At 41.7% G+C, this 22,728-nt stretch overlaps 2 protein-coding genes across 4 annotated transcripts; one reads left to right on the top strand and one right to left on the bottom strand.

The window, feature by feature from the left end:
- Positions 1-4,119: 4,119 nt before the first annotated feature.
- On the bottom strand, positions 4,120-7,093 carry LOC120575382 (E3 ubiquitin-protein ligase rnf152-B). The gene has a single exon (XM_039826152.1). The coding sequence runs from the start codon at positions 7,068-7,070 to the stop codon at positions 6,300-6,302; it is 771 nt and encodes a 256-aa protein (XP_039682086.1). The 5' UTR covers positions 7,071-7,093; the 3' UTR covers positions 4,120-6,299.
- Positions 6,987-22,327, top strand: sgpp2 (sphingosine-1-phosphate phosphatase 2). 3 transcript variants are annotated; one of them, XM_039826127.1, is made up of 6 exons: positions 6,987-7,122; positions 10,544-10,986; positions 12,684-12,845; positions 18,576-18,755; positions 20,838-20,927; positions 21,602-22,326. In XM_039826127.1, exons 2-6 carry the CDS (start codon positions 10,771-10,773, stop codon positions 22,145-22,147), a joined length of 1,194 nt encoding a protein of 397 aa, XP_039682061.1. In that variant the 5' UTR covers positions 6,987-7,122; positions 10,544-10,770; the 3' UTR covers positions 22,148-22,326. The 3 variants fall into 3 exon arrangements, with proteins under 3 accessions (XP_039682061.1, XP_039682053.1, XP_039682072.1); XM_039826119.1 differs by lacking the exon at positions 6,987-7,122 and adding an exon at positions 7,494-8,529; XM_039826138.1 differs by lacking the exons at positions 6,987-7,122; positions 10,544-10,986 and having other exon boundaries at positions 12,767-12,841; positions 21,602-22,327.
- Positions 22,328-22,728: the final 401 nt, after the last annotated feature.

Below are 22,728 nucleotides of genomic sequence, written 5' to 3'. Positions count from 1 at the left end.
GTGTGTGCACCTCAAGGAATTTATTGTGGTTTTCAGACTGAGCACCAGCCAGCCGAGAACAGTCTAAAGGGGGACGTGCGCCACAGCAGGATACGACGCCAGGGCGGCCGTAAAGCCAGTCTAGCTCAGTGCCACTATAGAGAAGTGGGTGTATTTCCATCTAAAAATGTTTAATAATCAATATTGTCACCGCCCAAAAAAAGAATAGTGGAGTGGTGAGTTGTTTCTTTTAAAGTGTAGCCATGGACCCTCTCTCTTTTTATGCGCTGAGTATCTTGGGTCACAGCATCCTTTAGTCCCTAATCAATCACTGAAGCAAAGGTTCCGCTCCTGAGCTTTGAAATCAGACAAAAGGTCGTTTTACTTCACTGTCCATCATTCGAAGAAAGGCCACTCCGCGTCCTCACGATTTTAGCATCAATGTTGATTCTTTGCACCGATGCACGAACAGAGTACAGACGGCGTTTGGATTTATTCAAACTTAATTATTCATTCCATGTGATTTCGGACACATGGCAGAGCCGCAGCTGGGCCGACCTTTCCTCACGTTGATCAGGTGGGGTTTTACCTCAGGTATCAATAGGCAATCAAGGTACAGACAACAAAGCAAATTGGTAAATCGATTTATGATCAAATTTATAGACCCAGGCCTATATGAAAAAAAAGAAATCGTGGAGTAGAGTTCAACGCCTGCAAAAAAAAAGCCCTGACACCTTTGTGTGACTCATGCCAAACTAAAGCTGAAAAGCACACCCAGCGCATGGTCAGCACTTTCATGTCTCAACCCACACACCTATGGGCTATTCATAACGGGGGCCTGACGGGGGGTGCCCATCGGAGTCCCTGTCATCTACCTTACTTTACAGGGAAGAGATGTCCCACAGGCTAAGTAGGCTTCAATTAAACATTCGCCTCTTTCAGTTGCTTTGGAAAAAAACGCACTTCAAATGTTGACTTTGCTGTCAAAAACGCGCGCGAACAATGGGTGGACGCTGAGTTTAAAATAAGCAGGGCTAACGGGGGGGCTTTCACCTGCTAAGAAGGATGTCATTATCTTCAGGCGGAGGATTATTATCATGCCTAGACATGAATGACTCCTGCAAGTTGTCATAACATAGCTTCAAGTAGAGGGGAAATGTGAGTTTGTAAATTTGTAATGAACCCGATAAGCTTTGAAGAATATGGCTTAATTACTATACTAGGTGTTATTTGAGTCCCAATTCAGGCCACATTATCATCAAATGAGTGGTAAGCTATTATTCGTGTTTTCGGGCTTTAGGCAAATCAATGAATAGGCCACTGTTAACACATGGACCTTAATTTTTTCAGCAGTTTGAGTAACAAAATAAAGCATGAACTATTAGGATGGACTATAATAGTAATATTTGTTTTGTATTTGTACTGAAAGGAAGAAACCATCAGTCTTTACGCAGACGAACGTGACGATTTGGGAGTGTCAGTGATCTTATTGAAATTGGATATTACAGCCAAGAAAAAAAAGAGGGGGCAAATGGAAAACAGAGAAAGGCATGATGCATACCTCGGCCCCTTTCTTTAAAAGCGACACTGAATCTCCGTGTCCAATCCATTACCGGGGGATGAAATTCAAAGTCAGAAATCTCGCTTGATGAGAAATAAATTAGTTGCATCACATGCTCTGCGTGGAGGGCATTCACAAACACACATTTTGTCAAATCAATTAGTTTCCATTGCACCCTATTACCGTTGTAATACATACAAAGATAAAGGGGCTAAAATAGAGCAATGTCAATAAAATAATTGTATGGTAATGTATATTATGACTGACAGTGAGTCCACAGAGAGGAAAGTTCAGAGTGATCTACTTTATTGTATTTATTTAACACTTTAATATTATCTAATAGACCAGTGAGTAGGCTATGCAATGGCGTCAATATATTACTTAGTATTTTGTATTTTTTATCTGCAATGGTAAAATCTGACATTATTTATCATCTAAATTATAAGTTAGTTCATATCCAGGCGTAAATAAAGAGTAAAGAGATAGAGGGAGAGAGGAAAAAGAGAGAAAAATATATTCATCTCTCATCTGTGTTCTAGGCGTGGAAGAAGTATTTCAATATTTTACTTAGGCTAAGTAAAAGTAACAGTAGCCTACTACAATGAAAAAAAATGCTTAGTCATCGACATTTTACTGAAGTAAAAGTACCATACATATACACGAATTTAATTTATTGTTAAAGTGCTCATTATGGAAAATTGCCCCATTCAAAAGGTTTTTATCATAGCAATGATGGAATATTATAGCCTATTGTTGGAATATTATTACAGATTGCTAATCCTAACAACACTGTTACAACACTTAACAACTACAGCAATCAAATAAATATAGTGGAGTAAAAAGTAGGATTTCTTTCCTCTGAAATGCAGTGGAGTGGAAGTGGAAAGTCGCATAAAATGGAAATACTCGTATAGGCCTACACACATTGTGCTTAAGTAGGCATACTCAACATTCCGCCACTGTTTACATTTTTAGGTTCATATCGTTTATACTTCTTAAAATAGGCCTACATAAATCTAGCTATTTATTATAGTTAGAACTATGATTCACTGTCTCCTGACGCACTTTTAATGCAGTTTTGTTCAGTGTTTCATGGTGTAATAGTTTTAATGTAACTGTAAGCAGCGTAAAATGTCACCATTGTATTGTATGTCATGTTTTGTCTACTATGACATGGAATACAAAACAAGGAAAAGATAAGTCAGTAGCCTGTAGAGGAGACCGGGGGCAATATCAACATTTTCTACATTTTCCTTCATAACTCTCAGACTACGTGAAATACACAAACGTGTGCACTAATTAATAATACAATTGATATATTTTCACTAATAAGGACAAGAATATAAAATGTAGACCAATGCAAGGAGTCAGAATTGTTGAAAATATTCGTCATATTAGGCCACTGTATCTCAAATAAAAGCACACCTTGAAATGAGAAAAAAACACTATATATTTATATATATTATATATATATTGTACTATTCTGTCAATATATGATATCGTTTGAACACATAAAACACACATTCCCCTAGGTTGCATGCTGGGCTATATGCTAGGCTATGTTTTTGTATGTATAGTAACTGTAGTGTTAAATCCTCGCTGTTGACCGACGTCACGCTATGTAGCGCTAGAACAGTGATCGGAAATGTCTAAAGATTAAAAAAATAAATTAAAATAAATAAAAAGAGCCGAATGTCTAATGAGACGCATTGGAATTCATTAGCCCAGCATCCTTACAAAAACTTGTCTCTCATGTTGTTTAGTTGCCATGGCTCATTTGTAAACAAGCACTTGCCTCAAACTATTTTCCAGTAATCAGTGCAACTGTAGCTGATTGAAAAATACAGCTAGGCACAGATACAATTGGCTTTAGTGTTGTGCTGCCATACTGATCTGACCAACCAGAGACGTTTACATGGATGGTGCTGAGAATATGAAAGAGTGGAGGGAGCTATATGTTATTTCAGGCAACAGTGTGACAGCTCTAATTTATCGTGCATGGAACTTCTAGTTATGTTAAGTATGAATAGTAACCTGTAATTCGATGGTGATTGGTCAAACATTGGGTTTTATCTATTCTGTTTGTTTATGAGGGGAAAATCTTGTTGAATGACTTAATTTATATGAACTTAAAGGGAGCCTTGTACGAACAGGTAAACACAAGCTCAGTCTGTGATATTAACATATTGAAAAATGTATTTACTTTTAATCAAGTTTTAGCCACAAGAAGTTTACACAACTAGACCTACATCAGCAGTGCAATCCAGTTGAGCCAGAGGGGTAGGTTTACAGTGTGTAGCATTCTTTGTCTACCAGTAGGGGGCATATTTGTTGCACAGCAGATTATCCTCCAGCCTGTTTTACTGACACCAGCAGTAACACATTGGTTTTATGTTTAACATGTGATTCCTATTTAAACACAATGTGTATTACTTGTGTGGACACATGATCAACTTGTGTACAGGTTTAAATCATATCCCATGTATAACCAGTCATTATGTAAGACTAAGCATGACAAAATACAGCCTTGGCAACAGGCTGTTCTATCAGCTTCACTGTACAAAGACAAAGAATGAATGTCATGGGTATTCATGTTTCCTTTATTACTGAAATGTGTTTATGTAAAACAGCACATAAGGAACATTTCTCTGTGCAAATGATTTTGGTACTTTAACAACAACCACAGGTTCTCATAAAAACCAACGACATTTTCTAGGTCCTCTGAAATAAATACAATATGCGTCCATTTAACAAAGGTATACCCTGTTACAAATAAGAGGGTGAAAGTGCATCATCTAAAAGTTGGAAAAAGGTTGAGCAGGATGATTGAAGCAAGCATGAATCAGATTGGGGAGTGTAAGAATCATGTTGAATAGTGTTTTCTTTTGTATTTTAGCTTTTCCCCCATGCAGTGGGATACCATGAGTGTGCAAGGGCAACACGTGCTTATAGGTTAAACCACTTTGGTGTCCAAATCATCTCCAAATTCTATACTAAATGCTGACAGGAATGTCAGGGAGCCAGAACACATGCGGACCATCACACAGTTGTCAATATGAGGGTCTTACACTGCACCACAAATAAGGTGTCACTTTTTGCCATATGCAAGAATAATAAATAATTGTATAGATTGTAGCAACGATTACATACACAGTATTTACCAACGGTTCACAGTAATGTTCATAGTAAGAAGTTTTCCCATTAAAGGCCTTTTAAGTTTTAGCCTTTTTTGATTACACTGTGTTGTCTGACGCTGATTTCATTCTAAGGTTAGTTCAGTGTTTCTGTTTTGATACAGACCTATAGTGTATTTGAGTTAAAAACCCATACAAATTTAGGAAAATTAAATATTTGCATTGTGTTGGTGCAGGTACTGAAATAACACAAACAGAGTGTTTCTATCTTTCTTATAGGCCTCTTTCTATTCTAAGCCACAAAGCTCATCGGGCTCTTTAACTTTCCAGAAGTAATTATGATTCCTGACAATCTCAGAGGAACCAGAGTGACACCAAATATATCCTTTAATAATTAGTTGTTCACCGTGTCTGGCCCGGCTAAGAAACAGACACTTTAGATTCTCACACTTTGAAGAAAGAAAAGGAAGGTGGACTTTTTTAAACACATTGCCTACTTATAGTCATGGGTATCTATTCTGACCTTTCTTCGACGCCAGATGCGAATACCCACATTTTTCACAAGTATAAAAAAGGTGCCGATTTGGGAGGCAGCTCCATGTTGGAAACCTTGCTTTAAACTTCCGTTGTGTAAATCATGTGACAGAAAGAGGAAATCCCTGCTGACAGCCCAGCTGGACGCTGTCGGTGGCAGGAGGCCGGTGCATGATTTCATGATTTTGATCATGATTACAGTGAAGTTTTACTTCATTCAGCAACAAGGTGAGGCACACGAGTCAGGAGACAATGTCCCTTCTGTTAAAAAAACAAGAAACAAAAAGGCCTTGGAGTTTCAGGAGCCTAACATGCACAAAAGCAGCCAAACACATGATCAAAACCACAAGCTATCTCTTTGAATCCCTGGAAGAGGTGCAGTTTTCATATAGTGATAAAGGAAACAGTGCCATCAGGATAAGTTCCATCACAGGGGTTAGGAAGGTCTTCAAGAAAAACTTCTGACACCTATCCAGTATTAATACCACTCTACTTTTTGACTATTTACAGCTGGATTGTGGACATCGCTTTTTTGTAACGGAGTGACATTTTGGAGGCTTCTCACATAAACATAAACAAGCCTCCATGAAAACCAAAATCCATCACCTGGAAACTCAGAAGTGAACATTACAAAATATCTGTACAATACAACAGTGCGTTGTTGAGATATAAGAGTGGATCATCATGGGCAGTTACCATAGTGGCATAGTGAGATATTCATATAATGTAGCAGGATAGGGTTGGGAGGGTATCAAACCCTGGAAATAAGCACTTCACATTCAGTCCTCAAACCACCAACCTCAGCTTAGACCAACACCAGGGGTCTAAGTATTGGACACTTGTCGAGATGCCCAGACAGCTGGGCCTACTGTGAATTTAAGTAGGCTACACAACTTAAGGAAAAGATTATTAAGGATCATGTCGGCCTATTGCTCCAAACAACATGAAGGCCTTTGGGTGTTTGCTATACTGATAAAAGGCCATTTTGGACAAGATTTATTCCTAGAAAAAGGTAAAGGGAGGTATTATGGACACAATCACACACCCACAGTACAACATCTCCAGCAATAGTCCGAGCCAGCAGCAGCCTCTCAGGCGTTTCTCCGGGAGTTACTGGTGGCGGATGACCGGCCTGTCTCATGGTCTGGTCTGTATTTGAGCCAGCAGATGAGCCATGTGACGACCACCGAGAACATGGCGAGGATGCTGGCAACCGACAAGCAAATGGGTCCCGCCGGCGAGGGAGGAATGCTATGACTGTGCACAAAGATCAGGCCCATGAACAGCAACACCAGCATGGACAGAAAGGAGAAGATCACGCAGACGCAGCCGGTGGTCAGTGCCACTCTCTTGCAGCTCTGGCAGCTGTCGTAGCGCACCGAGTCCTGGGAGAGGGTCGTGGCAGTGGAAACGGTGGTGGACGGGGTCGCCTGGCTGACGCTGGACGTCCCCGACGCCTCCTCCCGGCGCAGGGCGACCAGAGCTGGGTGCAGCGGGGGGGGGTACGGCGGCAGGGCGTCCTGAGGCAGGGGGTCCGAGTCGATGTAGAGCGGGAAATCCTCCGTCACCTTGGTGTTGTTGGGCAGGTTTTGTATCCGATAATCCGGCACCGGAGTCCGGTGGCGACAGACGGGGCAGCTGATGCGCCATGGCCGCTCCTCCCGGAGATGAAGCGTGTTCAGGCACTCCTCGCAGAACGTGTGCAGGCACTCGAGGATCTTCGGAGCCCGGCGGTCAAGGTCGAAATAATTGTAGCAGATTTTGCATTCGTACTCCTCGTAGGGAAACGCCGTGGGGGCCTCGCCGGGGGGTTCCGCTCCGTTTGATGCCAAATCTACCTCTGCCATGTCATCTTTCGCCATTCACGTTCTCCGGTGAAAACAAGAGGAAGCTGGCGGACAGATGCTGATGACGGTACACGTCTCTCCTCCTCTCCCCCTCCTCTCCTCCCCGCTCATTGGAACGCCACCGTCCCCGCAGACATTGTTGATGTGTTTTTTATTAGCCCCACAGCATCCTTTTCTGAAGAGATGGGCGTCTGCTGCTCAGTCTAAACGACGATCGGGGTCCCGGTTAAATATATTTAAAAGCTCTCATTTCGTGTTCGGCTGAGTGGGGATAGATGATGTAATGATGGCGACTCCGATGCGAGGGCTCATCCATCCAGAGAGTCTGAGCATCCTACAGAGAGAGAGAGAGAGAGAGAGAGAGAGAGAGAAAGAGAGAGAGAGAGCAAACTGTCGCCTGAAAGTCCCGTTAGAGAGAATGTGTATTGTTGTTTGTGTGTGCAATTACGTAGGCCTATATGCCAGGATGCGCTAATTTGGTCAACCGGGGGCGTCAATTCATCTGTCAAAGATCATCTAAACACAATGCTCCAAACAAACATAGGCCTTGTCTTACAACACAAGGGATTAAGTAGAACAATGTTGTTATTCAATCCATAGAAAAAGAGAAGATCTTAATTTGATGATGGAAAATGGATAAATCATGTCAGAATCATTTGGCGTTTAGAGGCTGGCATCTCAGCATGGTGCTGTAGAAAATCACAAATATTTCCTTAGGTTTACATGTTGTAGATCATGTTATGTGTACACTGTTAACAACATTTGTATTAGATATTGCTGCTTTTGGGTTTTCGTAAAGCCTTTTATAATATAATTATAATAAGCAAATGTGCTCCATATCAACTTTTAAAAGTACCATTATGCTTTTATGGCAGGAATGGCACAAATAGGCCATTGAAAGGGCTCAAACGATCTCAAACCCTGGGGTTAAATCTTAATATTGTGAAATATTCTTCAAACTGTACTCACAATATGTTCTGAAGCTGATGGCTATGCATTCTTATTCATTCTATTTACATCACTGAGACCGTACTATCAGTGAACACAAAGTCCTGATTAGACTTGGGTCAGAGGCCTATGTCCCCTGCTTGATATATTACTGTATTATTATTATATGCAGCTTATAAGTGGTTAATGCACAGTTTCATAACAAGAGGGAAATATAGTTCTAAATTAAGGGGTTGAACACATTGCCAGAGTCCCCTACTGTATAACGACAAAAGTAGTGAGAGTGGATCCTTGAATTGTCATTCTGTCCAATTTGCAGAGTTTATGGTACACATATGAATAAATCCTCTTTTTTTGACACCTTGAGGACCTGCTGAGTGTCCCAGCCAAAAGTCCACTTTCAGAAAGCGAACTCTAAATGTTGCTCTTTTGTGATTTCTTTAACAATTAGCAACCAATTACTGGATCTCTGTTGGTGGGAGATTAATAAGCCTTCAACATCCAAGGTTGACTCTTCATTACCATGGTAATGATGATAATGAAGATGATAATGATGATAATGATGATTATAGAGGATCATATTTTAATAATGAAGTCATATTTTACCTAAAACATATGTTGTGTTTTGTGTCCGAAATGTTCAAAATGATAATTTACTGCAGAAGTGCAGAATGACCAGTACAGATAAAAGTTGCAACTAACTTAAAGTGGCTATTTGTAACTTTCAGTTTGTGTTAATTGTAGCGGCCCCTTTGGACAAAAGCGGTAGTGTTTTTACCACACCTGCTATCTAAAGGTCTTTTCTTTACGGTGCTGTATTGCCCACTGTATATTACTGAGTTAGCGTTACGTGGAGGTCATATAGTCTCGATGAATGTTTTGCTCAGACAGATAATCATTCATTTACAATAAGACAATACGTTACAGATGCATCATTGCATTTCCAGTGTTGCGTACGGTAACTTAGCCTACTTTGGATGTATCGTGAGCTAAACCGGGTATCACTGTAACTTTGTCACGAGCCAAAGCATTAAGAGATTGTTGTAGCAACCAACGTACTAATAACTTAGCTTTATATAGCGCATTTCATGAAACCCACGGATGCTTTACACGACTACTGGGGCTGCTACTACTACTGTAGGCCAACACAAACACAGACTTAAAGGAATAAAACAACCACATCGCGCAATCTAAAGTTATTTTATGAATGAAATAAACATATTACATACCTGAGGGGCAAGTTAGGGTTGATTTTGAATAATTTACAATCCCGTAATTGTCTCCATCTGTTGAAAGCCCCGACTGAGTGTGACTCAGGTTTTCACACATTGTCTTTCACTTGTCCTTTAAGCTTTTAGTTGTTCTTCATTTAATTTCCTTCTTTTCTGTGATGGCCCTGCCCAAGTATCGGCCATAACTACAAAAGATAACTTCTAAAATAAAATTAGAATACAATTAGGCCTATATAAAGAAATCTCCTGGTACCCTTTACCTGGTTGGATACAATAACACAGGCTTTTCCCGTGTTAAAAGGAAATCTGTGAGCTTTCAGAATGTGTGCTCTGTAGCACCGTCTACCTATCGCAAATCATTTTGTGACTTTGTGGGAAAAATTGGACCTGGGCAAAGACATTAAAGGTCCCATGGCATGCAAATTTCACTTTATGATTATTTTTAACATTAATATGCATTCCCCCAGCCTGCCTATGGTCCACCAGTGGCTAGAAATGGTGATAGGTGTAAACAGAGCCCTGGGTATCATGCTCTGCCTTTGAGAAAATGAAAGCTCAGATGGGCCGATCTGGAATCTTCTCCTTATGAGGTCATAAGGAGCAAGGTTACCTCCCCTTTCTCTGCTTTGCCTGCCCAGAGAATTTGGCCCACCCATGAGAAAGAGAGAGAGAGAGAGAGACATCATGGCTTTCAAACCAGAAAAGTGGCAGTTGGTCAAGGCCACACCCCCACCCTCCACCTTGCCCCCACCCCCACCCCCACCCACCCTCTCTCCTCCTCAATGGCTACAGACACCAAAATGGCACATAAGGAAAGCTCATTGTGGGACTGGCTCTAGTGGCTGTAATTCTGCACCAAGGCTGAATTTCGGGAAAGAGACTTCAGATACAGTATTAGGGGACCACTAAGGTCTATAGAAAAGCATCCAAAGAGCACCATGTCATGGGACCTTTAATAAAAACGATATAACAATAGCGTTCTTTTCACTGTTAGTTTTTGTTACAGGTTATTTATGATCATCAGAAGGAACATTACACAGTTTCAGAAACATTTAAAAGTTACAGTCACTTTAACTAGACTATCTACTTTGGCTCTATATGGTCAGTTATCAATATTTCTATGTCATAACTCATGTTAAACAATATCATTGAATCCCACAGCAGCCTGGTTTTGGACCACTGAGCTGCCTTCTTACTTATATCCCTAACTTTATAGCTACATTGCTTATAGTTCTTCTTGACCTGACCATTGTATACAGGCTACAATAAGTCTTACTTCCGCTCCCTGTAAATACTTTGTGATTACAGATGAACCATCCCAGTATAGTCAGACAAACTTACTACTACTCAAGACAACCTACTGACCTATATTCCTCGGTCTAGCCCCGCCCCCCTGCGCACACCTGTGGCGCACAGCAGCCGCACCTGTACGGAGCCAGCTGCGCCCTGCCTGGGCAAATATCACCTTCCATTACTTCTCCTGCTCTGAACATCCACGGCATCCTGTTCCTGCACTTCTGTCTCTTTCACCTGACATGTTGAAGCTCCTGACTTACCTCCATGACTCGGAGCTCGTGGCCCGGTTCCAGAGACGCTGCGGACTCTTCCTGGTCGAAGCCGCGCATCACAGCCGAGTGAGGTTGAGCGCTCCGAGTGGAACCCCGGTCGACGTACCACGTGGACAGCTGAAGGGAAGATGGGACCACCAGGATAATAATTCAAACTACAAGGAGAATGGATGTTCTGTTGCTGTAAGTCGTCTGATGCGAAAATGTGGTATTATCATATAGGCCTAAATGCATTGAACCCTAAAACGTAATTTTAATTCTAAATGGAAACCAAAATGCTATTGGAGTAAGTCTATAGGCTATTTGCATTTGATTCCCACAGCATGCGAGATTAATTAAAAGGAATAAATGGATTTGGTAATATAGCTTTGGTTTGCATGGAATTCTTGAAACCTAGGAAGAGTTAAACACGCCCCAGGTTTACAGTGTAAATAACATGGCCTAAACTGACTGGCTTTTCTGGTTTGTCTGGGTGTCTCCCTCAGCCACAAGAGCCTCAGCTGTGTGGGATGTTTACATTCTTCTTCTGTAGCCTCAGCAGCATGCTACATACACACTAATAGGCTTTTTTGTTTAAAAATGCATATCTGTGGATATCTGTTTTGAGTTGAAAAAAATACTTTTCGCCACTGTTGTTCTTTCTCTATAGGTGACCGAATCTATTAACTCGGGTAGGCCAACGAACGACCATCCGGTTGAACCGACTTGAGTAAATGAGGCGGTTGTCCCATCACTATTATACCGCCACGCATGCGCATGCCCAGTGTAATGCGAATGCCAATGGTCATGTGCTATGCGTGGTCAGACTTGTTAATATGGATGGAAATCATTTCTAAAATGGAGCGTTTTTATTATAGGATACATGCTACCGAGCTTTCGCCTGTGTGGACAGAGATCATTTTTGTTTCAAAATGCCGTTTTAAAATGAAAACGTAGTAGTGTGGATGGGTCTCCCTTTCCATATGCAAACAATGTATTTAGGTTGTTGTAAGGTGAAGATGAACACAGTCAAGTTACTTTCTGGAGGACTTTAGGATCACTTGTTAATGTGCAGTAAATGGAGCTCCTATATGGTGGTGTTTAGCATGTTTTATATTAATTAATCCAGAAAGGGCAATAAGCTTTTTATTTCTTAAAATACTTGCAATAGTAAGAAGTTCCAATAGCTGCAAAAATAATCCTGTATATTACAAACAAAAAGCAAATCTAAATGGTGTAAGTTAAGCAAATATACATGTAGAAACTATGACGTTATTTAGATGGATAAGTTTTAAAGTCTTATAAGGGCACTGCAGTTTACTCATTATGAGGATTACTTAGCCTGTAAAAACTGTTGTATAATGTCTTATGGCTCTGGAAGAGCTTTGTGAGCCCTGATGACGTCATAATGTGTCATCGGGGTTATCTTAGGTTGGGCTTGCAACTACAGAAAGTCTGCTTCACAAACCTGAGGTGTGAGGTTTAAAAGAAGTGGGCATTTATGAGGCATGGGCATCCAATGAAAGATGCCAATCCGTTGAATTATGGGAAATGTAGGATCCAGCATTTTTCGAACTTAATGCATAGAAACTAACGTCTCTGCCTCTGCTGCAACGATATTTGACCACTCTTTTTCTAATTTGTCTCTTGGAAGTCCCCTAACTCGTGGAAGTGCAATAGTAAATTTGGCTTGGTATTTGTTCATGTGTTACTTCAACCATTTGAATAGAGAAATTCAATACATTTTGACCTGCTGGCTGGTATAAATGATGAAATGTAAGCTGTGAAAAAGGTGACAGGTGTGGCGGATAGATGTAATCTGATGTGATACCGTTCCAGGAGCCATCTTTAGGCACCTGGTCCTATCATATTTTGTGTTTATCTGTGTTTATTCCCTGCAGGGCTGCAGCAGGCCTCAGTATGAGGTGAGGAACTGGCTTTTGCACTTCCTCTTCCTGTTCTCGGCAGGCCTGGGGCATGAAATCTTCTACATCACCTGTCTGCCCTGCATACACTGGAGCCTGGACCCATTCCTGTGCCGACGCCTGGTCAACATGTGGTGTGTAAGTCACAGTTGGAGAGAAAATCTGTGTTTATTTCAGTCTTCTTCTTCCTCTTCTTCTGCTTCTTCTTCTTCTTCTTCTTCTTCTTCTTCTTCTTCTTCTTCTTCAGTCTGATGTCAGTTTGTCCCACAAAGCCACCACTCTTTTCTCTCTGCTCTTCATCTCACTCACTTCACCTTTCAACCTCCTTTCATCCTTCTCCCCCTTTCAGTGACCTGTCTCTGACACCACCATGTTCACATATCCCCAGGCCTGATATGGTGAGAGGCCACACGTGGGGACACATTAGTGGAAAAAGACTGCTAGGATCTCCCCTTTAGATGTTTATTCTGACAGAATCCAGCACATTGCAACAAGAGAGCCTAAAAAAATGCCAAATGTAATCCCAGAAGGGAGGGTACTGGCATTTGTATTTGACACTTCTATAGACACACAGTCAGCCATACACCCTCACTCCCGCACTGTGTGAGATGGGCAGTGTGTTTTTGTGCCCTTTGTGTCCCCGCCCCAAGCGCTTGGTGGGTGCCCTGTGTCTGAACCCCTTGTTTGGCCCCCCAGGGGAAGAGACACTATTCTTCTGGCATCCTGGTTGCACCAGGCCCCTGTGTGAACTCCTTCTAAACTCACATAAACACCAACACACACAGATGCTCACACTCCCCGCCTCGCTTGCTAAAGACACTCATTGACCTCCCTCTAGTTAGACATTACTAGCTTTACTCTGTGTTCTCCTCCCCCTAGTCTACCAGCAGAGTGTTTTATTGGCCTCATCAGCGCACTGAGCTGTCTCTCTCTGGACCAAACATTTGGTCTGTCAGCCCTCGGGGCGCATCACCCGGCACTCTAACTTTAACAGCACCCTGCCATTGTGCTGGTGGAGTTATCTAAGGCTCATGGAGGGCTGTGCACTCTCTCTCTCTCCTCTGTCTCTGTCCCACACTCAAAACTCATGCCAATGTTTGAAGTGCATCCATGCAAATTAAAACTTGTATGCATGAGCAAACACATTACAGGTCCATGACTAACTCACACACACACACACACACACACACACACACACACACACACACACACACACACACACACACACACACACACACACACTCACACTCAGACACCATGTGTGTCCTTCACTATTCTCTGTTGCCTTACTTGCAGGGTGCCTTTGGTTGACTTAGAAAACAATAACTGTCATTAACCATATGGTCATGAATTACATTACCGCGTTGTATGGTATTATTGTAGCATAGTGGTATGCAAATCATGAACCTACTGTGCTATTTGGAATATCAAAAAGCTCAAGTTGTACATAGAGGGCATGCACTATGATGTGGATAATGTTTAGAAAGGAACTGCCTGTCAAGTTTTTTTTCTAATGATGGCAGATGATGGTCACATTCAATGACCAAGCTCATTCTATTTCCAGGAGACAAAACCTTTTCAGCTATATGGACTTAGTCCTGGATCAGCCATCAGTGATAAAGGCTGGACATCAGAATTTGTCCTTCTGTGAATTAAAAGACACTGACAGTGGGATCCTGTCCTGTCATCACTACAAGGAAACAGTGGTCGATGTGGCATAATAACTGCTTTTTTTCTGCCACAAAGTGCTTGAAAATAACCATAACAAAAAATAACCATTGACAAAAATGATTAACAAGCCATAAGCTATAGATTATATTAGTATAATGTTAATTGTAGCATCAGCAATGTAACTTTTGGAATGAACATTTTGTTCCTGAGAATAGCCTGGTCCCAAAAAGCTAGCTGTTAGCAAATCACCCGTACACTCGAGCATTGCTAGGGGATGCAATTACATTGTGGCAGGTTTATTGCTCAGGGCCCAAGGAAGCGCAGTGTTGAGTGTGAAGTTGTTTAGATGAGCGGTTTTCGAGAAAGCTGCAAGCAGTAATAGCGGAGGCCAAGTAATCGTCCTGTTCCAAACAGGCATGTTTTGACCAGGTAAAAGGAAATGTACCATGACAGTAGACTTGTTGTTCTATACATTCAGAGTGCTTGAAAACCATTTGCTGTAAATTAATTTTTTGTTTGTATTAATGGAGAAGTAAATGCCCACACAAAAAATTTACAAAACTCTGCAAAAGCAATATTCTAAGAAATATATGCAAGTTTCAAGAACACAAGAGGCTTGTAAGTCAATGAGCAGGCCAGTGAAGGCTGAGCACAACTTTAAAACTGGACCCAGAAGAAATTCTCCTGCCTCATTAAGGCTATCTCAGTCAATTGAAGGAACCATGCTGTGGGGATTTGGCATATTGGCTCCACAGTCAAAATACAGAGGAACTCTTACATATCTGCAGAAAATAATTCTTGGTTCAAGAGAGCAGGCAGCAGCATGATTCCCAAAATACCTATTGCACAAATTGACCTCGTATTATGTTTGAGATGACCAAGCCATAACAATAAAAGCTTTTTAATTTTTCTAAAGAGAGTGCCTTGGAGTTTCCTGAGTTTTGCTATCTAAACACTTGTCAGTAGTAATAAGAACAGCTATGTTGTTGTTGTTAGTTAAACCAATCAGGGTCGACCATTGGTCGACGAGCCTATCACAGCTTGATACCCTGCTTTAAATCTGCTCTCTCTTCCACGGTTGGCAGTTGTCGTTTCAGGAAATAGAGTGCGTCCCTCCTCCCCTTCTGCCACCGGTGGTCACTCGCGACCTGGGTTGCATCTCGGCTTGGCTGTTGATGGTCCCTCTATTTATTCTCCACCACCAGTGTCTGGACTCCATCAGGGGATTTGTTTGGGTTCCTTAAACCCTTTAGGATATTTGGGTTCGATGGAGTCCAATCTCCAGAGACTCGTACATTTACATGTTGTATGTACAATAAATATGTTCATAATTGCAAAGAAGTCTCTCCTGATTGAAATGTGCTATTGACGAGTTGACCAGTCAGTAAAGTTAAACTTCCAGTGGCTTTACAGTTTAAAACTAAGATCTTTATAAAAGCTAAATGTGTTGTATTCTCAGATATGTTACTGTTTTGTGTGCACATATCATTGGATGTCACTGAGAATTGACCCTAACAGTTTAATTTCTTATCACCAGCAGTGTTGGGGAGTAGCTTTCCAAAATCTATGTTATCACCATAACTTTATTTTCAAGTACCTTGGCGGCCATTGGGCTGTTACGCATCACAAAAAAATGAACTAGCAACCAAATCAGTAGTAACAATTAGTAACCTATTTATCATGTCGCTGTGGGGCAAAACAAACATATTGTGTGTTTTCTCCATACAAACAGTGACCTGTAGCCTTTTCCGCGCGCGCGCACACACGCACATACATACACACACACACACACACACACACACACACACACACACACTCTCTGAGCCACATGTTGACAGATCAAAGTCCAAAGCTGCACTGGCCTCGATCAATACACTTATTCACAAGAAAACACACCCAAGCACAACTGTGTGTGTGTGTGTGTGTGTGTGTGTGTGTGTGTGTGTGTGTGTGTGTGTGTGTGTGTGTGTGTGTGTGTGTGTGTGTGTGTGTGTGTGTGTGTGTGTCTTGACCTGTCTTTAACTCTTCCCTTAATCTGACCAGGCCGTCTCTGGCTCAGTCCTTTTGATGTGACTTATACAAAGACACCAATGAGACACTGGCTCATGAGGCAGATGAATATAATGTTTGTGGTGATGGTGTGCAGGGGGTGGGACGAGGGTATCGTATCATGCAAGCACTTGAACTGTTAGGCAGATTCATTGTGTGAAGGCAGACGAGGGAGCACAGGGGATGAATACAGTCATGGTGAATGGATGGGATCAGACGTGCTACATGAGCTCACCATTGTCTGTCCTCTGTTTATTGTCCACTTCATGGTGCCAATTATTCTGGCTGGGTGCATGTGTGTAGGTCGGCTACAGTGTAGGTAGATGCAGATATTGGAATAACAAACTTTATATTCATGCAGTACCAGTGGAGCAGGATAGATGAAAAAACGATTTAGCTTTTGGAAAAAACAAGACACTGTTGTTGTAAGGATTAATCTCCTTCTCTCCTTTTGTTTATGTTCATTTAGCATACTGTCTCTTAACCTACAAAAGTATGTGGACATACATATACTTTTGCACCTCAAAGGGACAGTTCACCCAAAAATCAAAAATACATATTTGTCCTCTTACCTGTAGTGCTGTTTATCAATTTAGATTGTTTTAGTGTGAGTTGCCTAGTGTTGAGTCGGTTACGCACAACAGTAAGCATGATCTGTCAGCGTACAGTAAAAGTCTGTGTTACCTTATTTGACAGAAATCTATATGCATTTTCCCTTTATTTCTGACCATTTGATCAACAAAAAATGTTGATTACACTTAAGTAAGTACAACCCCAATCAACAAAACTGCTTTAAAAAATAATATCAATATTTAAATACCACCGTTAAAATCACTGGGAGCCTTTGAATTACTATTTTTTTCTCACAATTCTTATCATTTTTGCACTGGTGATTTTCCTTTGGGGCTGGCTAAAACCTCTTTGGGGGGCGCCAAAAATTCCTAAATGCAGGAAAAACTCTGACAATGTAATAATCCGTTTTAAAAAAGCTGTTCTGGGCCATTTTGTGTACTTCATCTCTTCCTCTGTCACTGTCTGTCCCTCTCTATCTGTGTGCTTTATATGTCTTCAAGTTGCTGAACTAACAACGATTGGCAAACTTTAATATCTGATTTGCCATGGTAACAACAAGCATTTCCTGATTACAGTGTCAGTAGAGATGGTAATAACAACCTCTCTATTCTCTCCCTTAAACACACACATTAGTATCCTGCTTGCTCTCTCTGTGCGCTGCCTCCCTGCGCCTCGCTTGGACAGCCATTCATTAAATATACAAGGCAAAGCTTTAAATAAACCTGGAGCTGGAGCAGGCTGCCCCTTCGAGGGCTGCTGGGGATCTCATGAAAGAGAATAGGCAGCACATTTGGCAGGACACACACACACACACACACACACACACACACACACCAATACCTATACACCACCACTGGACACAAACACCTTGTCATTCTGTCAAGAGCTCTCTGTCTGACCCTGCCAGCTGAAGACGCTGTGTCAGCAAACCCTTTGTTCAACTCTCAGTTCCTCACAATAGATTTAGTTTCTGTACGACTGCAGCATATGCACTTCATACCAGGGTGGGTCTCCACTCCTGTGCAGTTCTTTTTTTTTTTTTTGTGGAGTAGGAATGGTGATTACTTATTTATAAGACTGTGTGGTTAGTTTTAGAGCGTAGCCTGATCAGGATTTTGCTTCCTCTACTCATTACTTTATTATCATCTTCCTCCATCTCTAATTTCAGATTTTGTAGTCAGCACACTGCAGCATACTTCTGTAGTCATTTCAGCTATTTAATTGTAATGATGCTGTAGACTTAACCATTTCAGGTATAGATGATGAAGCCAACAATACCATTTAAATTCCCTGCATTCTTTAAATATGTTAATGTTGCAACAGAAATATACCATATTGGTTCTAATAGGCACTTCAAAGAGCAAGATTGTTTCACACTTTATTTAAACTTTTTATTTCAACAGAATTCATGTAAACAAGTGTGAAATTTGATCAAAAATGTTGAATATTGTATCAATTCAGAGTACGTTTTTTCTAAAAATATGTCGACATTGATAAAACATTATAAATTAAAAAACAAACCTCAGAATATACAGTAATGAAATATATTTGGTGGAACCCTGCTTCCTCTCACAGTTGGTGATGTACATCGGCCAGGTGATGAAAGATACGCTGAAGCTGCCTCGCCCTATCTCCCCCCCAGTGGTCAAGCTGGAGACACGTGTTGATGCCGAATACGGGCTGCCCTCCACCCACGCCATGGCCGCCACCGCCATCTCCTTCACCGTTTTACTAAGCGCTCCGTCCAGGATACAGGTGAGCATCACTGCGAGCTATGATTTCATACAGTAAACCAGCACAGAAGTACTCTTGGCAGTTTTGAGCTACAGCACTTACTCACAAATGTGAAATTGCTTAATAATGTAGTGTACTGTATTATGGTCTGTGAGAAGCTTTCATCTGCATCTCGCACTCTCTTTCTCAGCAAATGGAGCTGGCTCGGGTCCATAACAGGTCACACACTGCCACACACACTCTTGCCAAAAGTCAAAAATGAATTTTCCTGCTCAAATTCTTAAATGATTTGTTCATTTTGTCTTACTTTCAAAATCTAAATACATAATCTCTACCGTGATTATGGAAACATAATACCATTATTGCCCCATGATCTGTGTCAGGATTTTAATCAATAATAACCAAGTTAGATATATATGTATATATATGAGCAACTTCAACAAGCTACATCATCACTGATATTTAGAGATGGCGATAACAATTATTGTACATTGTTTCTTAATTGGCAACTGTGATATTATTACTGAAACTGTTATAGTCGATGGTTACCTGATTCATCCCTATAAAAAGATAATACCGCCATTGCTGACGGCAAATGATGTACTTACATCCTATTAGAGCTATGAAACTTAGGATAAGTGGATGTTGACCTGTAGTTATGACAATAGGTATCTCATTAAAAGTGCTATTAAAATGCCATTGAAATTTATGCAATCCTTTTTAAATTAGCCGAGGCACCAGTCAGTGTTTAATCAGTCGATCCATGTGAGCAGCTTTACTCAAAACAGTTTGAGGCAGTGGGAGCCTGTGGATGGCAGCCAGCTCACTGGAAGCTGAGTGGGATGAAGGGAGTGGCCCCGCTGTCCATCACCAAGTCCTGACTGAGCTGTTGGACAATGGGCAGGGAAGGGCGGGGCCAGCAGTCACCATCAGTCACCGTCAGCCACACCCGTCGAGCCGCTGTTTGGTCTCCTGATGGACTCGACTGAGTCAATGACTGTCAGTCCACGTCTCCTCCTCCTCCTCCTCCTCCTCCTCCTGACTCTTCCCCTCTTTATCTCTTCCACTCTACTGCCAAGTCAATAAAACACTCAGTGGCTCAACCATAGGCTGTCTTTATAAAGCACTGTGTTTTAATGAAGAATTGAGCGAATGCTGAATCCTTCAGTAAGTAGTTTACAGCCTCGGCAGCTGTCAGCCTGATTTATGGTCACGTCATTTCAGCTATTTGCCTCAAGTTTCTTGCAGTGCCGTTCTCAAGGTCCGAGAAATCATCTCTTCAACCCCCAGACACCCTATGTACAGTAGAACACTTAACTGTGACCAGAAATTCCTCAAGGATTCCCCTGAAAGAAAGAAAAAACATGCATTGCTATAGATGAGTAGCGGGCTGTTGCAGAGGCTCCTGAAGCCACAAGGCCTCGGGGCAGCTCACCCGGTTCCCGGCGCAGGTCGGAGGTCACGACAGTCAATCACAGAGTGACCCCCTCCTGTCCCCGGCATCCTTTGTGGCCATTCAAAAAAAAACTCTCTTCATGAACTACCAGTGAATAGGCTTCCAGCTGCAAAAGACAGGAAAAGACAGAAAAAAAGGCGGAGAGGAGGGGGGGGGCACAGGAGGGGAGGGTGGAGGAGGTGAATGAATACACAAGGCCTCTCTTCTCACTGTTATTGAAATGGAGGGGGGAACAAAACCTGCCGCCGTAGGTAAAGGAAGGAGGGGAGAAAGGATGGAGAGACAGTAGCGGAATAAAGGAGCAGTGACTTGATGACGGGCAGTACGTCAACCCGGCAGAATGGACAAGTGGCAGAGAGCGGACTTAAACGTCGCCATTAGGAGGATGACGAATGGACGATTTGATCACAAACTTACAGGAAAAAAGAGGAGGAAGGTTTAAAAACAAATGACAAATGTGTATTCACAGAGGAATGTTGAGAATTTTATGGACGTGACGCATACCATTCTACTTTCACAGATTTGATCACCCTAATCAGGGAGTGGTGTTTGTCATTGTGTGTGTGTGTGTGTGTGTGTGTGTGAGGTAGCTTCATACCGGATGCTGTGATGGTTTGTGATCTTAAGTGTGTGTTTCTGTGTCACAGTTTCAGTTCGAGGTGGGTCTACTGATCGCACTGACGCTGTCGTCTTTGGTGTGTCTGAGCCGCCTCTACACAGGCATGCACTCAGTTTTGGTATGCTAGTCTTTACCACACACACACACACACACACACACACACACACACACACACACACACACACACACACACACACACACATGCATAAAACATTCACGCTCAACTCAGGTTTCATAATTCATATGTGTCTGATTAAACTGTCTGGCTTAGGCTTTGAACCAATACTCTTAATTCAGCAGGCACTGTGACACAATGTTCCCTTTATTCCATGTACAAATCTTGACGCCATAATGTGAGGTTATGTTATTAAATCAGTTATGTTTAAGTACACATTTATAAGGGCAACCTCATGATTAAAAATAGAGCTTAATGAGGATTTTTTTTTTCTGAATATACAAAATATAATAGTGTGATATTTTGGGAAATGTGCTTATTCACTTTCTTGCTGTGAGTCAGATGAGAAGTTTAATACCACTCTCAAATCTGTCAGTTAACACAAGGCTAAAGCCAGCAGCCAGATAGCGTAGCTTAGCACAAAGACTGGAAACGGGGAAACAGCCAGCCTGGCTCTGTCCGAAGGTACCAAAATCCACCTACCAGCACCTCCTGAAGCTCACTAAATAACACATACGTATGAGTGGTAATTGATCTTGTCGTCTAACTCGCAACGTGTATTTTGACCTATTGCTTAAAGCGCTCTTGGTAAAATGTTGTCATTGTTCTGCTTTCAGGATGTCATCTGTGGCGCTTTAATCTCAGCTATCATCATGTTCCTCACCTACCCATATTGGGAAACCTTTGACCGTTTCCAGCTCACCAGCCACATCTCTCCCATCGCGGCATTGACACTGCCCCTCTTCCTCAGCTACACATACCCTGAGCTGGACCATTACACCACCACACGGGGGGATACCACCACCATTCTAGGAGTAGGGGCCGGGTGCTCTGTGGGATACTGGGTGAATGAGCAACTAGGGCAGACTTTTGAGCCCCAGGGGGTGCTACCTGTACCCCTACCCACACTGACAGCACATGCACTGGCACTAGGTGCTGCCCGCTTCGTTGTGGGAGTTTTCGCATTAGTGGGAACTCGGCGGGTTATGAAAACACTGAGCCTGCAGGTGTTGTATTTGTGGTACAGAGTGGCAAAAAATGACGACAGTGCCAGGAGGAGAAGAGAGATTGAAGTGCCGTATAAGTTTTCCACATATACAGTTGTTGGACTTGTCAATTCTATATTGGTCAATAAAGTATTCATTCTACTGGGACTATTGTGACCTATTAACACAAGACTGCTGTATAATTATCTGAACTTGCCGTAACAAAAATGTACCTCATATTTATTTCAATGTGTATCAAATTTAAGGCTGCAACTAACGATTATTTTCATAGTCGATCAATCTGTTGATTATTTTCTTGATTATTCGATTAGTTGTTTGGTCTCTAAAATGTCAGAAAATGGTGAAAAATGTGGATCAGTGTTTCCCAAAAGCCCAAGATGATGTCCTCAAATGTCTTGTTTGGTCCACAACTCAGATATTCAGTTTACTGTCACCGAGGAGAGAAGAAACTAGAACATATTCACATTTAACAAGCTTTTTTGTCTTAAAAAATTACTCAAACCGACTAATCAATTATCAAAATTGACAACTGAGTAGACAACTAATCGATTAATCTTTGCAGCTCTAATCAAATTACTTTTAACATGTTAACTGTTATACAATGAGCTTCAGCTGGGAATAATTCACAAGAGTGTACTTGTAACTGAGCTGAAAGCAAATAAATATTTTGCTCACATAGCAATGTCATTTTTATGACTCCCAGTTTGATCATTATTTGAATTGTGTAATCAAGGCTG

This window comes from Perca fluviatilis, chromosome 2 (genome assembly GCF_010015445.1).
Source record: "Perca fluviatilis chromosome 2, GENO_Pfluv_1.0, whole genome shotgun sequence".
Lineage (NCBI taxonomy): Eukaryota > Metazoa > Chordata > Actinopteri > Perciformes > Percidae > Perca > Perca fluviatilis.
This window is presented reverse-complemented; position numbering and strand designations above follow the sequence as displayed.